This window comes from Gilbertella persicaria (assembly GCF_025201335.1).
Source record: "Gilbertella persicaria strain CBS 190.32 chromosome Unknown B0P05scaffold_58, whole genome shotgun sequence".
Taxonomy (NCBI): domain Eukaryota; kingdom Fungi; phylum Mucoromycota; class Mucoromycetes; order Mucorales; family Choanephoraceae; genus Gilbertella; species Gilbertella persicaria.
This window is the reverse complement of record NW_026252019.1, coordinates 130682-145888: the sequence shown is the minus strand read 5'-3', so window position 1 is coordinate 145888 and position 15207 is coordinate 130682. Positions and strand designations below refer to the sequence as shown.

At 36.7% G+C, this 15207-nt stretch overlaps 4 protein-coding genes across 4 annotated transcripts; 1 reads left to right on the top strand and 3 right to left on the bottom strand.

Moving 5' to 3' along the window:
- Nucleotides 1-3322: 3322 nt before the first annotated feature.
- On the bottom strand, nt 3323-6041 carry B0P05DRAFT_560670 (SPX domain-containing protein). Its single transcript, XM_051580397.1, has 5 exons — nt 5943-6041; nt 4809-5889; nt 4411-4755; nt 3643-4362; nt 3323-3590 (listed from the first exon to the last, which is right to left on the bottom strand). The coding sequence occupies exons 1-5, from the start codon at nt 6002-6004 to the stop codon at nt 3387-3389; spliced, it is 2412 nt and encodes an 803-aa protein (XP_051430462.1). The 5' UTR covers nt 6005-6041; the 3' UTR covers nt 3323-3386.
- A 1453-nt stretch (nt 6042-7494) lies between these two features.
- On the bottom strand, nt 7495-8664 carry B0P05DRAFT_591460 (uncharacterized protein; the record flags this gene model as incomplete). The annotated part of the gene is made up of 5 exons (XM_051582908.1): nt 7495-7937; nt 8022-8116; nt 8325-8475; nt 8520-8537; nt 8586-8664. The coding sequence occupies 5 exons, from the start codon at nt 8662-8664 to the stop codon at nt 7495-7497; spliced, it is 786 nt and encodes a 261-aa protein (XP_051430461.1).
- Nucleotides 8665-11266: 2602 nt separating this feature from the next.
- Nucleotides 11267-12615, bottom strand: B0P05DRAFT_560665 (thaumatin). The gene is made up of 2 exons (XM_051580396.1): nt 11449-12615; nt 11267-11367 (listed from the first exon to the last, which is right to left on the bottom strand). Exons 1-2 carry the CDS (start codon nt 12218-12220, stop codon nt 11342-11344), a joined length of 798 nt encoding a protein of 265 aa, XP_051430460.1. The 5' UTR covers nt 12221-12615; the 3' UTR covers nt 11267-11341.
- A 390-nt stretch (nt 12616-13005) lies between these two features.
- B0P05DRAFT_560663 (uncharacterized protein) lies at nt 13006-15025 on the top strand (the record flags this gene model as incomplete). The annotated part of the gene is made up of 8 exons (XM_051580395.1): nt 13006-13138; nt 13207-13477; nt 13533-13783; nt 13846-13856; nt 13909-14098; nt 14150-14548; nt 14594-14789; nt 14834-15025. Coding segments are annotated over 8 exons (1525 nt in total), but the record flags the coding sequence as incomplete, so codon positions are not given.
- Between the last annotated feature and the right edge of the window lie 182 nt (nt 15026-15207).

Genomic DNA, 15207 nt, shown 5'->3' with positions numbered 1-15207 from the left:
CACTCACCTCGTCAGAGTAGTCCTGGTAGCGATGGTTTGCCATACGAAATTCTAGGTATTCTACTTCGTGTTCCTTGTTTAAGGCAGCTGGTTCTGCAAGTATACAATGATGCCTTAGCTCATTCTTTATTCCCAAGATCATGGCTGCTATCACTTATGACTCTTTTGCCTAAGAAAGGCGATCTAACGCGGGCAGAGAACTATCGTCCTATCCAGTTAGTGACTACAGATAACAAGATCTTCACTCGGATAATCAACCACAGGATTATGACAGTAGCTGCTACACTTATCAACAGACATCAGCTAGGCTTTATGCCTGGCAGATATATTGCTGAACATGGATTGCTCACCCAAATGATCATAGAAAATGCAGCAACAAACTATCGCCGACCAGACAAAGATCTTGGCATTCTTTTAGACCAAGAAAAGGCCTATGATCGTGTCAACCTTGACTATCTCAAGCAAGTGTTGTTACACTTTGGTTTTCCAAAGACCCTGGTTGCCAGCACTATTACCTTGTTTAGAGATAATTCCATTTGTATCAACATCAATGGTTGGCTCTCTAAGCAGTTGGTTCCAAAGCGCCGAGACCTCAAACAAGGTGACCCACTCTCTTGTATTTTATACAATTTTGCCTTAGAGCCACTTCTCCAGTCGATATTGAATGACACTCAATTTTCTGGCTATCGCTTCAAGCATAATGATTTTAGTCAAGCTATCACCTTACCTGCTATCAAATTGCTTAGTTATGCTGATGACACTTTAGTTTTTCTTCATAATATCCGTGACCTTCGCAGAATGCAGTTTCACTTGCAGGCCTACAGTAAAGCATCCAATGCCAAGATTAACTACCATAAAGTGCGAGCAATCTCTCTCTCTGGCCACAATCTAGATGATAAATGGCTGACTACTCTACAAGCCATTGACATTCCCAAGATATGGTGCCGTACAGATGCTGAACCCATTATCTATTTAGGTTTTCCCCTTATCCAATCCTTGGACCAGCGCGCTCACTTTTTTTCGTCCCTCACTCGATCACTGACTCAACTGGCGGATATTCATGCCTCACGCGATCTTTCTGTTGTTGGTAGAACTACAGTTGCCAGTTCGCTTTTATTGTCTAAATGCTGGTATATTTTGCGGGTGATCCTTACCACTCAAGCAATCCTTAATACCATTCGAACTGTCATTACTTCTTTTGTCAACCGGCAAATCTTTCCTCGCATTAGTTGGCAAACGATGACTGCACCAAAGTGGCATGGTGGCCTTGGCATTCTTGACTTGTTTTCTCAGCAGAAATTACTGTATTACCATTGGCTTCATCCTTTTTTGTGTCCTCAAGCTGAACGTTCTCTGATACAAGACTTTCTAGCAGCACATACCCGTGCTTTGCTTCAGACTGAACATCTGCTCTTGGGTCTGCTCTTTCCTCGTTCTCGCCCAGGCCAACTCAGGCAGTTGGCAAGTAACACTGTCACAATGTGCTGCCAGACGATGGATGCTATTCCTAGGAAACAATACTCATACATGCCAAACCCTATCGAATGCCTTCTACTACCATTACGCTCAATTGTTTTACCATCTGACACCTTTGACTTGCCTCTCAAGCTACGCACAGTAGCAGTTTCCTATCTATATGAGTACCATCCACAGGGTCACTATTTGGCACCAATACCAGTTTCTTCCTTTCCCCTGGATATCCGTCGTAGTATCAGAAAATATATTCAAGCAGTGAATCAAAATCATTGTCAACTGGAGCCATTCTTTGCTCAATGCCTTGTTCGTACTTCATTAGACTTATACAATCCTGTGCATATTCCTGCAATCCAGCGGTCTCTTGGTTTCTTTTCTTTTGTGTGTATGTTGAAACTGCCTTTTGACAATGAAAATTTCATTGCCCTCAAAAATGGTGGCTATACTTTCCGTAAGGTCATCACACAAGCTGCCTTGTCTAATATCATTGCTCGGCAAGAAGTTTCGTCTGCTGCTTGGAAGTACTTTTGGTGCATACCTATCACAACATTGCAGAGAAATGTGATGTATCGATTTCTGACTCGCAAGATTCCCACTCGCCTATTTCTATCCAAGATTTCTCCTGCTCGCTTCCCTACTGCTGCCTACATTTTGTGTGGTGATCAGGAGACTGTGTACCATTTCTTCTTTCGCTGCCCCCAAAAATTTCCGTTCTGGGATGCCTTGATCAGGGAATTTCTATGGCCAGGCACCTCTCTGGATCTAGTCTCTGATGCACTTGCATCTTTCAATTTTTCTCGGATTCGGTCTCAAACCAACTGTCCTCTTTCAGTAGCCATGGTAACCTTGATCGGTCTCTCTGAAATCTGGAAGGCCCATTGGACCCATACCATGCAGAACCAACCATTCCATTATCTCTCTGTTCTTCATAGCACTCGCTATCAAATTAAGCGTATAGCTGTTGAAAATGACCTTTCATCTTGAGAGGTCTTTTCTCGCAGTAGCTGCTCTTTTTTTTCTTGATTTCTTTTTTTTTTTTTTTTGAAATTGTAGTACCCTTTTTGTTTCTTTTAATCCTCTTATAATAAATAATTGTCGAGCACCTCTTTTAGTGGGTCCCTCTCGAGACCACTAATACGTGCGGCAAATAAAATCATTAAAAAAAAATGGGGTTTTTGCTGAGAACTGCATAAAGACGCAATTACCTGGCTTTGGTGCAGTAACAAAAGTTGTAGATATTTGCTTTTTAATTCAACTGATGTAAAGGGAACAGCAAATTTGCTGCTAAAATATCTAGTAAATATACGAAAATTTTTGCGATGTTTTTTGTTTCTATTTTACGATTCTTATACTATAGTGATTAAGAAAACATATTTATCAAAGACTAGAGCACTTTGTGCACATTTTGAGTGCTTACGCTTGTTGATAGCTTTATTTTTCACCTTGTAGCGTCAAATAGAAGATTGAGTATTGTCAAAATAAAGATTTTTACGAATAGTACCCTTTGGTCGAAAGGCATATTTTGGCCATTTTTCACAAATCATTTTTTTTTTGTTCCAAATCAACTTCAAAAGGTATCGTGGGTGTTATTGAACATGGTTTGTAGGTATTTAGATCATTTATGCATGTGTACGTAGGCTTTATAATACCTTTGTATAGCCATGCACTCCCGTTTGTTTGCCTGTACTTTTGATGAGTTTTGTCTTATTGTTTCTAAAATCAATGCATTAAGAAGATCTGTATACTTTTTCAATAAATATCTATCTATCTCACAATGTTCTTTCCGTAATTTAACGAAAGCGATACATACGCAAAAAAAAAAAAAAAAAAAAAAAAAAAAAAAAAAAAAAAAACTTTTTTGGAAGAGATTGCTTCCTAAATAAATAGTATATTTTATTCTAAAGAAATTTGATCTAGAACCCAATAAGTACCATCAAACCATAACCAATAGTTGCGATACATAGCATGGCAAACACACTAGATGGCACACCATTGATTAAAAAGTCTTTAGTTGATAGATATGGTTTTCCAAGTTCGTTTTCTTGGGAGATAGCATTCATATTTGGGAAGCCAGATACAGGTAGACCCATTGCAGCAGAACAAACAAAAGCAGTACCCTAAATAAGAAAATCAATGGTTTTGTCAGGAAAAAAATATATATATAACTACCATCACAAGCATTCTAGGTTGAGGATCAGCAAGTTGAGAACCTACTTCAGCAACAATGGGTAATACAATCAAGGCTGCCACTGTATGACTAATAAATGTAGCAATCACCAACACTAAGCAACTAAAGACAAATAACACTTCAAAAGCAGAGAACCCCTGTACTAAAGTTTCTATTTCTGAAGCAATTGTCTTGAGTAAACCAGAACTCTCTACTGCTTTGCCTAGAGCAATACCACCCATAGCTAATATGATGACATTCCATAAAAAGTTGTTAAAGTCATCCTTTGTCAAAAGGCCTGTACCAAAGAAAGCAATCAAGGGTAAAATAGCAATGACACCCATATCACCAAAGATATGTTCATATGAGTGTGCTAAACACCACAGAATAATAGTGATCAAAGTGACAATGACAACAAAGACTTGAGTTCCAGTAATAGGATCAGAACTAGCACGAATGGTATGGATTTGAGGTGTATGCTTCTCAGGATCATAGTTATAAAGTAGCCAGAGCCAAATAATCAGATTACCAATAATACAGAGAGGAATAGAAATAATAAACCATTCAGCCCAGGAAGGTGCAGGATCCATGTTTTGAATAGCAATGATGTTTTGAGGTGAAGAGATAGGGGAGGCCATACCGCCTAAATTAGATGCAAGTGCAATACCAATGATCAGACAAGGACCAAATGTTGAATCCACAGGTAACGTACGTAAAATGGGCTATTCAATTGACATAAATGACTATACTCTTTGTATAACAAGACAAACCTGGATCAAAGAGAAGCAAAGAACAGGAGCAGCAACATTACTGATCCACATACTTGCAACAGTAGCTACCATCATGTTTACAATGAGAACACGGTTAGGACGAGTGCCTGCTTTTGATAGCACAAAAGTAGCCATTGATTTAGCAATACCAAACTTGCTCAAGGCACCAGCGATAGCAAAGCCTCCTAGCAATAACATGATGACAGGAGAGAACATGGCACCAAACACTCGCTTTGTTGCATCAGATGCACCAAGGCGAGTAAAATGGCCATCATCAGAGCGCATGACACGTAATGTAATGATCAAAAATGGAACAAGAAGCGCAGTGACAAACAAAGGCATCACCTATATTTCTCCTCGTTAAAACAAACTCTACTCTTCCGCCTTTCATTACTTACTTCACCAGCCCATAACATACTAGCAAAAACAAGAATAGCCAGGCAGCGATTCTGTTCAATCGTATCAAATAGTTCAGTCCTCAACAGGACAATAAATATCACAATACAAAGGACCATATACAAGTAGCTCATGATTTGGTCACGCGTTATACTGATAGTGCCAAAAGGAGTATGCACTGATGCAGGCTTTGCGTTGCCTAGACCAACAGTTTGAGTTCTTCTTTCTTGTCCTATCATATCTCTCCAAACAGTGTTACGCTCCCAAACAATATGCTCTCTTAAATGTGCCTTGAGCTCCTCAATGGCTTGATCCAAATCATTTCCTGTAGCCAAAAATGCATAGGCTCTTTCTGCTTGTTGTATGCGTTCATTTAATCTAGCTTTGGTAACTGTTTGAAAAGGATAAGCCTTTGATACGTAAGTGGATGTATAATAGCGCTTGAGGTTATTGTTTGTAATCTTGTCATATTTCTTTAGGATTTTGGCAAAGGCAGTGAGATTGAGTGCAACAAATGACTTGAGTTCAGACAAGAGCACAAAGAGATCGACTGTTTGTTTTTTTAATTCGAACATATCATATATGACGTCTCTAGGCCAAGATTGTAATTGAGATACTTCAGTTTGCGCAGGGTCACTGTCTGAGACGTTTTTGGAGATAATGTTAGGAGGTAAAAAACTATCACCTTCCACATTAGACTCTCTTCGTGGTAATTGATTCGTGTTACTTCTTATCCTTCCATATTCCTGTTCTTGAAAATGGTCACTCTGACCACTGACGCGGCGAGTATGTGATGGAGCACTTGTTTCAATGTGATCGAGGCTTTCAAACCTTGTCAAGAGCTCATTCATTTCATCATAGAGCTCTGTTTCCTTTTTAGAATAAAACTTGACAATCTTGTCAAGAGACTTGTTGAGTGCGTTTACAAACTGTTGGTTTTCTACTTCTACAGGATTGTCACTGATAAGAGCCGTATTTTCACTAGCCTCTCCACCATGTTCAATATCATAAGAAGCGCGCCCTCCTTTACTAGCTATTCGCTCTTTTTCAATAGAATAAATTAGTTTTTTGAGGTTGGAATACCTGTTTTTGTTTTGTTTAGTCTTTTTATTATTGTTAAACTATGTTTATCTTACGGAAGATAATAGTCGGCCCAGTCAGGTACCGCATTAAACTGAATTTGATGAGAAAACTTCATTCTCTAGTGTAATCTAAACAAAAGAGAAAAGAAAGATACCAAGAACAAGTAGGGCTGAAATCAGCGTTGCTCGGGGTTTTAATAGACATGCGAGAAGGAGGAAGGCGTGTGCACTTTGGTGCTATCAGATTGGTCCATTAGAGAAACTTATGCAGCTGTACCATTTTTTTCTGTGACTGAAATCACTTTTAACAAGCCATCATCAGTAACAATGGCTACATTTCATGTCATTGTTTATCTTCTGATGATCAGTGCAACTAGAGTCATTTATTGTATTTGTACAGGTTGACCTTTTGTTGTATGCAAAATGAGACTAGACCTAAATATTTATAAATCAAACCAACATGTATCCAAGCAAGTTGTATATCCCCTATTTATCAATATCGTTATAAACAAAAGAGATCACTTTCAAATATGCTTATGGTGGCTATAACTTAAAAAAGCGGTTTTTGGCTGGTAAAAGCTCTATTATTTTTCACTGTAAGCCTGGGCTTTAAAACTGCTTGTCATACATATCTTCCAGAGAAAAATGGATCAAAACATGTAGGATAGATGGCTTCAAAAAAAATGCTGAAAAGAAGGAAATGATATAGAAGTCTTAAGAAAATATTTAAAGTAACTTTCTTCGCCATAGTGTACATTTTTTGTGCTTTTATTTTTATAAAAATCGCAATTTATAAGCCACTTTGACTGGTACGAAATACTCTTTAAGTCTATGAAATATTAGATTTTGCAGTCAAACCTATAAAGTTTGGCGTTTTCGAAAAAATGAATGATGGAATCTCCTTTTGGCTATAGGCAAAATCAATGTCTTATTTGCGCTTTTTAGTCTTAAGCTCAACTTTATCACTTCTTTTTTCTAAAAACGATGAGTACAGTCAAGCTTATGGATATTGTCGTTTACTCGAAAGTAATTGACCAGAAGTCAAAATAAATGTCTGCTTTGAAAAGATTTTGTCATTCACAGCCATTTCAGAAATGATGTCGATTGAATCTACGCCATCAAACATAACCGAATCTACATTTCTATTGGATGCTCACAGTATCACTTCAGCAACAAAAATTGTGGCATATGCTTTTATTTATTCCGAATACAGATTTATACTCATCTTTCTTTGTTGGAGGAGAGGCAGACAATGTCCGTGTCTTTCCACAAGGCTCGAGGGGTCCTTCTTTACGAAGTCAAACCCGGAACGCCAACTGAACCTCAAACTTTTTCTTGTTGAAACATTCAACAAAAACAAAAAATAGCTAATTGCTCCAAGGTTTTGTAGCCTAATTTGAAATTGATAGACAGTTTAGCTCGACCTCTTTATTTCATGCACTATTCCTATGTCATGGTTTGGTTCACCTATAGTAAAGTGTTGGGAAGTACAGTTGTGGAGATACATCCAATGCATTGATTTTATGAGTTAAAGTTCTGTTTGATATGCTGTTCTCCAACTAGATAAGCACTCTCTCACTTTTAGCAAAAACCCATGCCATTTAGGTCACGAAAGACAAATAGCAACAATTAGAAGCAACAATACAATAACAGTAATAAAGAAAAGTTCTATAGTTTGTGGAGGATGATTGATTTTTGAAGCAGTGGCATTCAGCAGCACTCTGCAGTTATACAGTACAGCCAACAAAGGTACCAAGCAAGCATGTGCTTGTTGGATATGCTGTGGGAAGGGGAGAGACCTTGTCTTCTTCAATATTATAAGGCCTCCAGAAGGCGAGTCAAGGACCATGACCTGAATTTGCAGCCCTAAAATACCACAAGACAATTCACAATAAATAAAAAGAATGAGGTTGCTGTTGCATAAATCGCCTGAATTGCCCAACCGTTGAAGTTGGGCAGCCAATAAAAGAGGAAGCTTAACATTAGCTTCGTTCAATACCTTTGTTAAATCGATTTTCTTTTCAGTAGCGACTTCAACACCACCAAGCTCTTTACCCAAATATCAAAATGACCAATCTAATACCATTCCAGTTGACAAAGACTTCATCGCCTCTGAACTAGCGATTGTTCTACTGTCGTTAATGACAACAGCAGAAGCAATGTTCTCAATTTCTCCGTTAAACACAATGGTTGTTAGCTCAACATGGAATGCAAAAACATAGCAATACCTATTGGTGGGTGCGGTACAAAGTTCCGATAGAGAGAGACCCAACAAAAGTTCAAATTTGGCTCATGAAATCTCTTTCTGAAAAGTCGACAGCATCCAAAATGTCGTTCACAGCAAATTTGAGTAAACAGGATTTGAAGGCTTCTTTCGCCCAAAACAATTCTAGGCTCTTTTTCGGATTTGCTTTTGTTGCCTCGATTACCTCTCACATTGCGTCAAAGGTGCCTGCAGCCTTGATGTTGTCCAATAAAACAGCAATTTGGCTAGGTAGTGGACTTGCAAGCGAAGAATGCCCCGTCTTGATCTCAGCAAGTTCTTCTTCATTGAAAAGGGCTTTCAATGTCACTTTGTCTTTCAAGTCTAGAATTACATGGTGAATAGGACTAAAAAAGTGACATGTTCACATTGGCGAAAACCTTGGCCTGAACAGATAAGCTTATTCATAAAGCACTAATAATATTGGCTCATACTGCCAAGATTAGGAGGTAAAGGACTAATTAATCTTCGGTTGTAAGAGAAACGACCAATACAGAAGCCAATCTTGTTCATTTAGTCCAAGTTAAAATTTTGACCTTGCTGTTTCCACTAATCTTGGGAGCAAAGCAGACAACTGTAGTCACTTACTAAAATAAAGTGTATTTTTTTTCAGACTTCTTATGCACCAACCCTTTTTTTAGGGACCATCATCTATCGGACATGTTCGCATAGTACTAAGTAGAGAGGAAATGGCTAGAGAACACTCCATCTACACCAAAAGCAACCACTTTTGTATAAGTATACAGATTCTTAAAGGAGAGAAAGTAATTATAGTCATTTTATGGAAAAGAAGAGAGAAAGGAAAAAGGAAAAATTGTTTATTTATAAAGATGTTTTATCAATTGACTACACTTCACACAATAAACAGGGTTCTTTATTATTTATCACATGAAAAAACCAGTAATTTATCAAGCTTATCTAAACATAAATGATTTACTTGTGTTAAGAAAGAAAATTATAGGACAACATAAAAAGAATAGAGATACTATAAAGCCAATAGCAGCTATATTCTCAAAATACTTTTCTTTGGAGTGGACAGAGTGTTCGCCATTAATAAATTTATGCATTTGATATTTTTTTAGGACTACCTCTTCTCTATTCACAGTTATATGAACCATCCCCCTCTCTATTCGGTCTACAAACATGTTTGAAAGGGAATGATGCACAAGGAATTTGATATTTTTTGTGTACCCATTGATACTTTTTTTATTCCGTACAAGCCATCTTTGCTTTGGCGAGCAACTCAGTTACCAAGCCTTTTATTTATTTCAATGTCAATTCAGCTAGCCCTCAGATAAAAAAAAAAAAAAAGAATACGTAGCCGAATGATTTATTTGCACATCACCCAGCTTGTCTAAGCACTTACTGAACAGAATGAATTGAGCAATGAAACAGTAATTTATTATTTACATTCGACTTTAATTCTTCTTTCTTTTATATGGCTGCAAGTTTCTTGTATATACTAAATTACTTACCGCCTTCTTCTGCTGTCTCTCCTTGACTTTTTTTTCACTGGCGATGTCAGTTATACTTCCCCTTCCAGTTCTTTTTTTGTGTGTATTGGATATATATCTTTTCAGTCTTTCTCTTTTGTGATCGTCTTTCAAGAATGCTTCTAGTGATGAGTATAGTTCTGTATGATTGGATTCATGTCACCAACCGTAGAAGTGTATAAAATATATTATGTAATGCATGTATATATAATAACAAAAGAGACGTTTATAACCCATTAATATACAATGATGCTACCAATAATGTCCAATGAGAAGCATAAAAGAATAAATTCTAAACTTTTGCGAAACCGGTCTTTACTGCCAAGATTAGCGGTTTTTATCAAAGTTGCGTGTATAGAAACGGCCAATTGCTCTAGCCTTTAAATTGGTCGCTTTGCTTCGAATATTGTCCCTTTTACTGCCAAGATTTTTCCCAATGTGCAGTTGAGGCGATTCGGTTTAAAAGATGATTAGAATCGAAACAACTGCAATTCCTATCATAGTAGGAAAAGTGTTTTACAGGAAAAGATGGCAACAAGAAAAAAAAACAGCCCACACAAAATAAAGCCATATTGGCACAAACGAATTGTAGCCTGCACAAAATAGACCCAGACTGCACAAACAGCCTACAAAAAAAAAACTCTTCGCAATCTCTCTTTGTTTAAGCATTTATCAAAGCCTTTGGAATCACTCAAATACAAGCTATCATATGCTTCACTAATCCTAGTCATTAGAGATTCTTTTTCTATAACCTTATTTCGCTTAACCTTAGAATTTCACCGTTACAGTTATTTTTTACTTTTTTTTTCAGTCAAGTAGGATACACTAATTGACATTTCAATTTCTATCATTTGTTTCTTTTTATTACCTGTAGAACATAAGTCATTTGAGTACCTTAGTAATATGCTAAATCTGTCTCTCTTTTCTTATCCATTTGTCACTATTCAATGTAGGTGCATATTTTGTTTACGAAAAGACTCTCTTTACGTATTATTTCTCTCTTTTTTTTTTTTTTGCGAAACTCTTTCAAGATTTCGTCTCGTTCTCTCTTGTTTTCTGTATCATTTCAGCTCTAAAAACCATCTCTTTCTGAAATTTCTTTTATTTTCAAGAGATGTCCCAAATATTCTTGAATAAAAGGCAAAGTATAGCCGTAATAAAAAGGAAATCAGTCAAGTCATTCATGTATTACTTTATTTACTACACTACCTCTCAAAAAAAAAATCAACTTCAAGTAATGCATGTCAACTATTCTCTCCATTTTCTGGTAATTTAGCATGTGTAGGGTCTGTTGGGTTGTTTTCAGAAGTATTCATATTTTGAATATAGTTTGGTAAGAAAGCACAAACAATGACAACACCAATAATAAAAATGATACCAACTATTTTAAGTCCGAATGAAAAGTACCGTAAACCTTTTGTTCCTGAATGAGGTTGTCTTATGGATGTGGTTGATATGGTTGCTTCTTCTATGTCTTTCTTCATCTTGTTAAGAAAATAAAGAAGAAAAAAAATGTATTGAAGAATGAACTCAATTTTTGACAGTTGATTTCAATATATGTGGAATGCAAAGTAAATCAAAAGAAAAAAAGGCTCGCTATTATCTTTTATGTCTATGTTTATTTTCATTATCAAAATGAATATTCTAATTCTAAAGAGTCTATAAGGATAATTACAAAGCTAAAAATGTATAAAAGATCAACCTTCATACTTTTTGTCTAAATGTAAATATATGTATAAGTGCATCATCATCAAGATGATACACGGAGAGCGTAAAAAGGAAAGAAATTAACAGAAAGTGACAGTGTAGCCGCTAGAAGAGCAGGAAAACATGGAAGTGCTGTCATCATAAGCATAAGTGTAGACATCAGGACAAGATTCCTTGACAGGAATAGAGTACTTGCTAGCAGCACACTTGCCACGTTCAGAAGCGTCACCAGTACAGCAGTATTCACCAGTACCAAAAGCAGCACAAGCAGACTTGCAGCCAATGACATTACCATTAGAATCTTTGTCTTGGAGTTCAGAGGGACAGTCGGGCAAGCTGCTACAGGCAGGAACACCACATTCGTAACCATCAGCTTTACCACTGTTAGGAGAGATAGAAATGGGCAAGTTGTAACCGTCGACAAAGGAGACGTCGTAGTAGTCTTTACCAGCAGCACCCTTGAAGAGAAGTTCAGCAAGAGAGGCGGGAGCACCAGGATTGCAGTCAGAACTACCAGAACAGCCTTCTCTAGCCCAGATTCTGCCACCCCAGTTGGAAGGAACATTGATTTGAGTAGAGCTGCCAGCAGCCAAAGAAGTAGCCTTTTGGTCAGAAGCGTCGTTGGTCAATTGGTTAACTTGAATACTCTTACTACAGCTGTTCTTGACAGTGATAGTAACACCGGCATTAGTACCGCTTGTAGGGGCAGCCATAACAGAAGCGCTCATGCCAGCAAGAGCAGCGAGAAGAGTGACGAACTTGACCATATTATAAAGTAGAGGTGTGTATATAAAAAGAAAAGAGAATAATGAAGACTTTGTTCGATTCAAATGTTGCCATTTTATATACATTGACATCTGAAACAACATTACCAAATAATTCAAGGAACGACACAGTCATTTTGGATTTCATTCAATGTTGATACGTCAAGTTCTTTAGCCATTAGAGTTGTCCCTAGAAAATTTTTTTTAAAAGTGAGCTGGGTACCTCTGAAAGATTCTAGACTGGAGTCGTTTCTTGGCTTAATGCCGGTAATAGGATATGTCTTAGATTTTACTGATCAATGTTCCCATTTGTTAGATATGCTACGCATAGGGCAATTATCTTTAAACTCTGCGAATTAAAACATTACTTGATTTGGTGCCTTTCGAAGAGGGGCAAATGGAAAAACCCTAATTTGAAGTTTCTTTTTTTTTTTTCTTGAATGTATAACTGTATGCACAATTTACATTCAAATAACAATAAAATGTATTATATGGACCTGATATTCGCAAAAAAAGAAAAGAAAAGAAAAGCAAGGTTGAAACATGCGTTGATCTTTTAAGCGATAAAGTAAATTGAAACATGGTAACTAATTGTCATGAGAAACTTATCACTCATGAGTGGGTAAAAAAGATTACTTTGTTTCATAATTTTACAGGAACCCAATAACTATACAAAGTAATTAGAGCACATCTACAGTATATGAATTGAGGCATAGGACATGATCTTTGAAAGAGAAAGAAAAGCTACTTTTTTATGATCTCCTTTTCATCTATACTATGAATTCTCCTTAACCTTTCTAACTATTTCTATTTGATTTTCTCTTTTTCTTTTGTTTTTTCTCTTTCTTTTCTTTCTCTCTCTTTCTTTTCTTTCTCTCTCTTTCACTATTAATGACAAGTCTAGAAGTTGTCTATGCAATTCATGATTTTAAAGCAGAAAACGAAGATGAGCTTGATTTTTTAATGGGCGAAGCTATTATTGTACTTCAAAAAGACGATGGTTTTGATGATGGATGGTGGAAGGTAAACTATGAAAATTCGCATAATATACACAAAGGAGAGGGGCGAAGGCTAATGTACAGAAAAATAAGGGTCAAAACATACGAGATCAAGTAGGCATATTTCCAATGAGTTACATTACTTTTGAAGACCCATTTCCTTCAGATACGATAAGAAAGAATCCTTCCAGACCTGTTTCTTCTACCAACAGTAGCGCATCAAGTCATACACAACGACAATCTGCCATTCACACGTTACTTTTGCCAAAGTTAAGATTTACCCCGCCCGAAGAATGGGATATGGACCAAGTGGAGATCTGGTTACACGAAATGGGATTTGGAAGTATAGCAGCAAATTTCAAAAGTAAGGCCAGAAAAAAAAGTATCCCCTTTTTGTCAAATTTAACATGGTTCGTTAGATCAAGAGATCACGGGAGATATTTTACTAGCATTAGACATGAACGCTTTAAAAGAATTAAATGTGCCTACGTTTGGTAAACGATTTAAACTTCACACAGCACTCACGATGTTGCGAAAAGAATGCGGTTATCAACCACCTCAACATATTACAGAAAACTCCCATCTTTTCCATCAACAAACGAATCCAAATATCACTCAAGAAATGCATAGTCAAAATAACAATACTAATAATTCATTCGATTCTCCTCAAGTAAATTATATTTTATTGTTGCTGTTGTTTTTTCATTATTGATCCTTTTCTTTGTTTTCTAGGCAGATCTAAAGTAAACCTAAGCCAAAATGCGCTAGTAACATGTACTAATTCATCTTTGATAGAAGAATCGAATTAGTTTTACAGAAACCTCAGATAATGTCATTGGACGAGTGTAACCATTCAGACGAAATGATTGATATGACACCTGATATGGAAGGTTGGCTCTTTAAACAAGGTTGTCGATATAAAAAATGGAATAAACGATGGTTTGTTTTGAAAGGGCCCAACTTGTTTTATTTCAAAAGTCCAGAGGTAAAGCACATATCTTATAAAGAAAAGTGTGATTTCATGTTTTATTGTTAGGATGTACGCATGAAGGGCATTATTAATCTCAGAGGCTATCGTGTTATACCAGATGAAACTATTCAACCTGGCAAATATTCATTCAAAGCACAACATACAGGAGAAAGAACGTTTTATTTCTATACAGATCTAGACACCAGCATGAGACAATGGATAACAAATTTAATGAAAGCAACTATCTCAAGAGATTTTAATGCACCTGTGCTTAGTTCAAGTGTCATTCCTACTGTTTCTTTAGGTGTTGCTCGCCGTATGAGGCCTAGACCACCTTCAATTTTGCTTTCTCAGAAAAGTACGCCTACGATTCAAAGTCCTCTTATGGATGACAACTCATTGCTTCAGCAAGATTCTGGATTTGAGAGCCACCATGGAGATTCTGAGAATGAAAATTTTTCACAGGTATAAAAAAAAAATAGAGTGTATAGATTTTCATCATCATCCCAGTGGTTTCATTCGACAAGTATAAGTGACTTGAAGGAGCTCCGCCAAAGTGATGTATTAATAGATCTGCTAGAAGAATTAAGTAACAAGCAACTGAAACAAGCGACTCTTGGCAGATCAATGACAGACAGTTTGACACTTGCTTTTGAATTCTTGTATTCTGAAAATATCATTCAAAAAAATCAGTGTACTGTGCAAGGTAAGCCTTGACAGGTTGTTCTGTGCATGCACTCAAGTCTCTAGATATTCAAAATGACAATCAAGAGAAAATGTTGGTCTTACTTCAATCTATTTATCAATGGTCAAACACACCCTGAAACATTTACGTCAATAAGTCCCACAATTCGGCTTCAATTTAACTACGTGTGACTCGAAAAAACTTGACCAATACGCCTATTCAAATAATGTAAATGGTTGAAAGGACCCTAATTTACGCTTTTTTTTTCATAAAATAAAAGAAAAGTGGAGGGTCTTCCAATTCTTGAAACCAAAGACAGAACTGAGTCGATTCGCTAATTCCATTTTAGCCTATAGGCCATGAGTGGCATTTGATAGTAACTTCTCTACATTTTTTTTAATACAAGAAAATGAAATCCTTTTCGTGTTTATATAATAAG

Bases quoted from the DNA above. Each gene is read 5' to 3' on its own strand.
- B0P05DRAFT_560665 (XM_051580396.1), bottom strand. From the start codon at position 12,220: ATGTTGTTTCAGATGTCAATGTATATAAAATGGCAACATTTGAATCGA. The intron at 11,368-11,448 runs CTGTCACTTTCT...ACATATATTTAC, and splicing joins CTGCTCTTCTAGCGGCTACA to ATTTAGACAAAAAGTATGAA.
- B0P05DRAFT_560670 (XM_051580397.1), bottom strand. From the start codon at position 6,004: ATGAAGTTTTCTCATCAAATTCAGTTTAATGCGGTACCTGACTGGGCC. The intron at 4,756-4,808 runs GTAAGTAATGAA...GGAGAAATATAG, and splicing joins GTATGTTATGGGCTGGTGAA to GTGATGCCTTTGTTTGTCAC. The intron at 4,363-4,410 runs GTTTGTCTTGTT...TCAATTGAATAG, and splicing joins TTTGCTTCTCTTTGATCCAG to CCCATTTTACGTACGTTACC.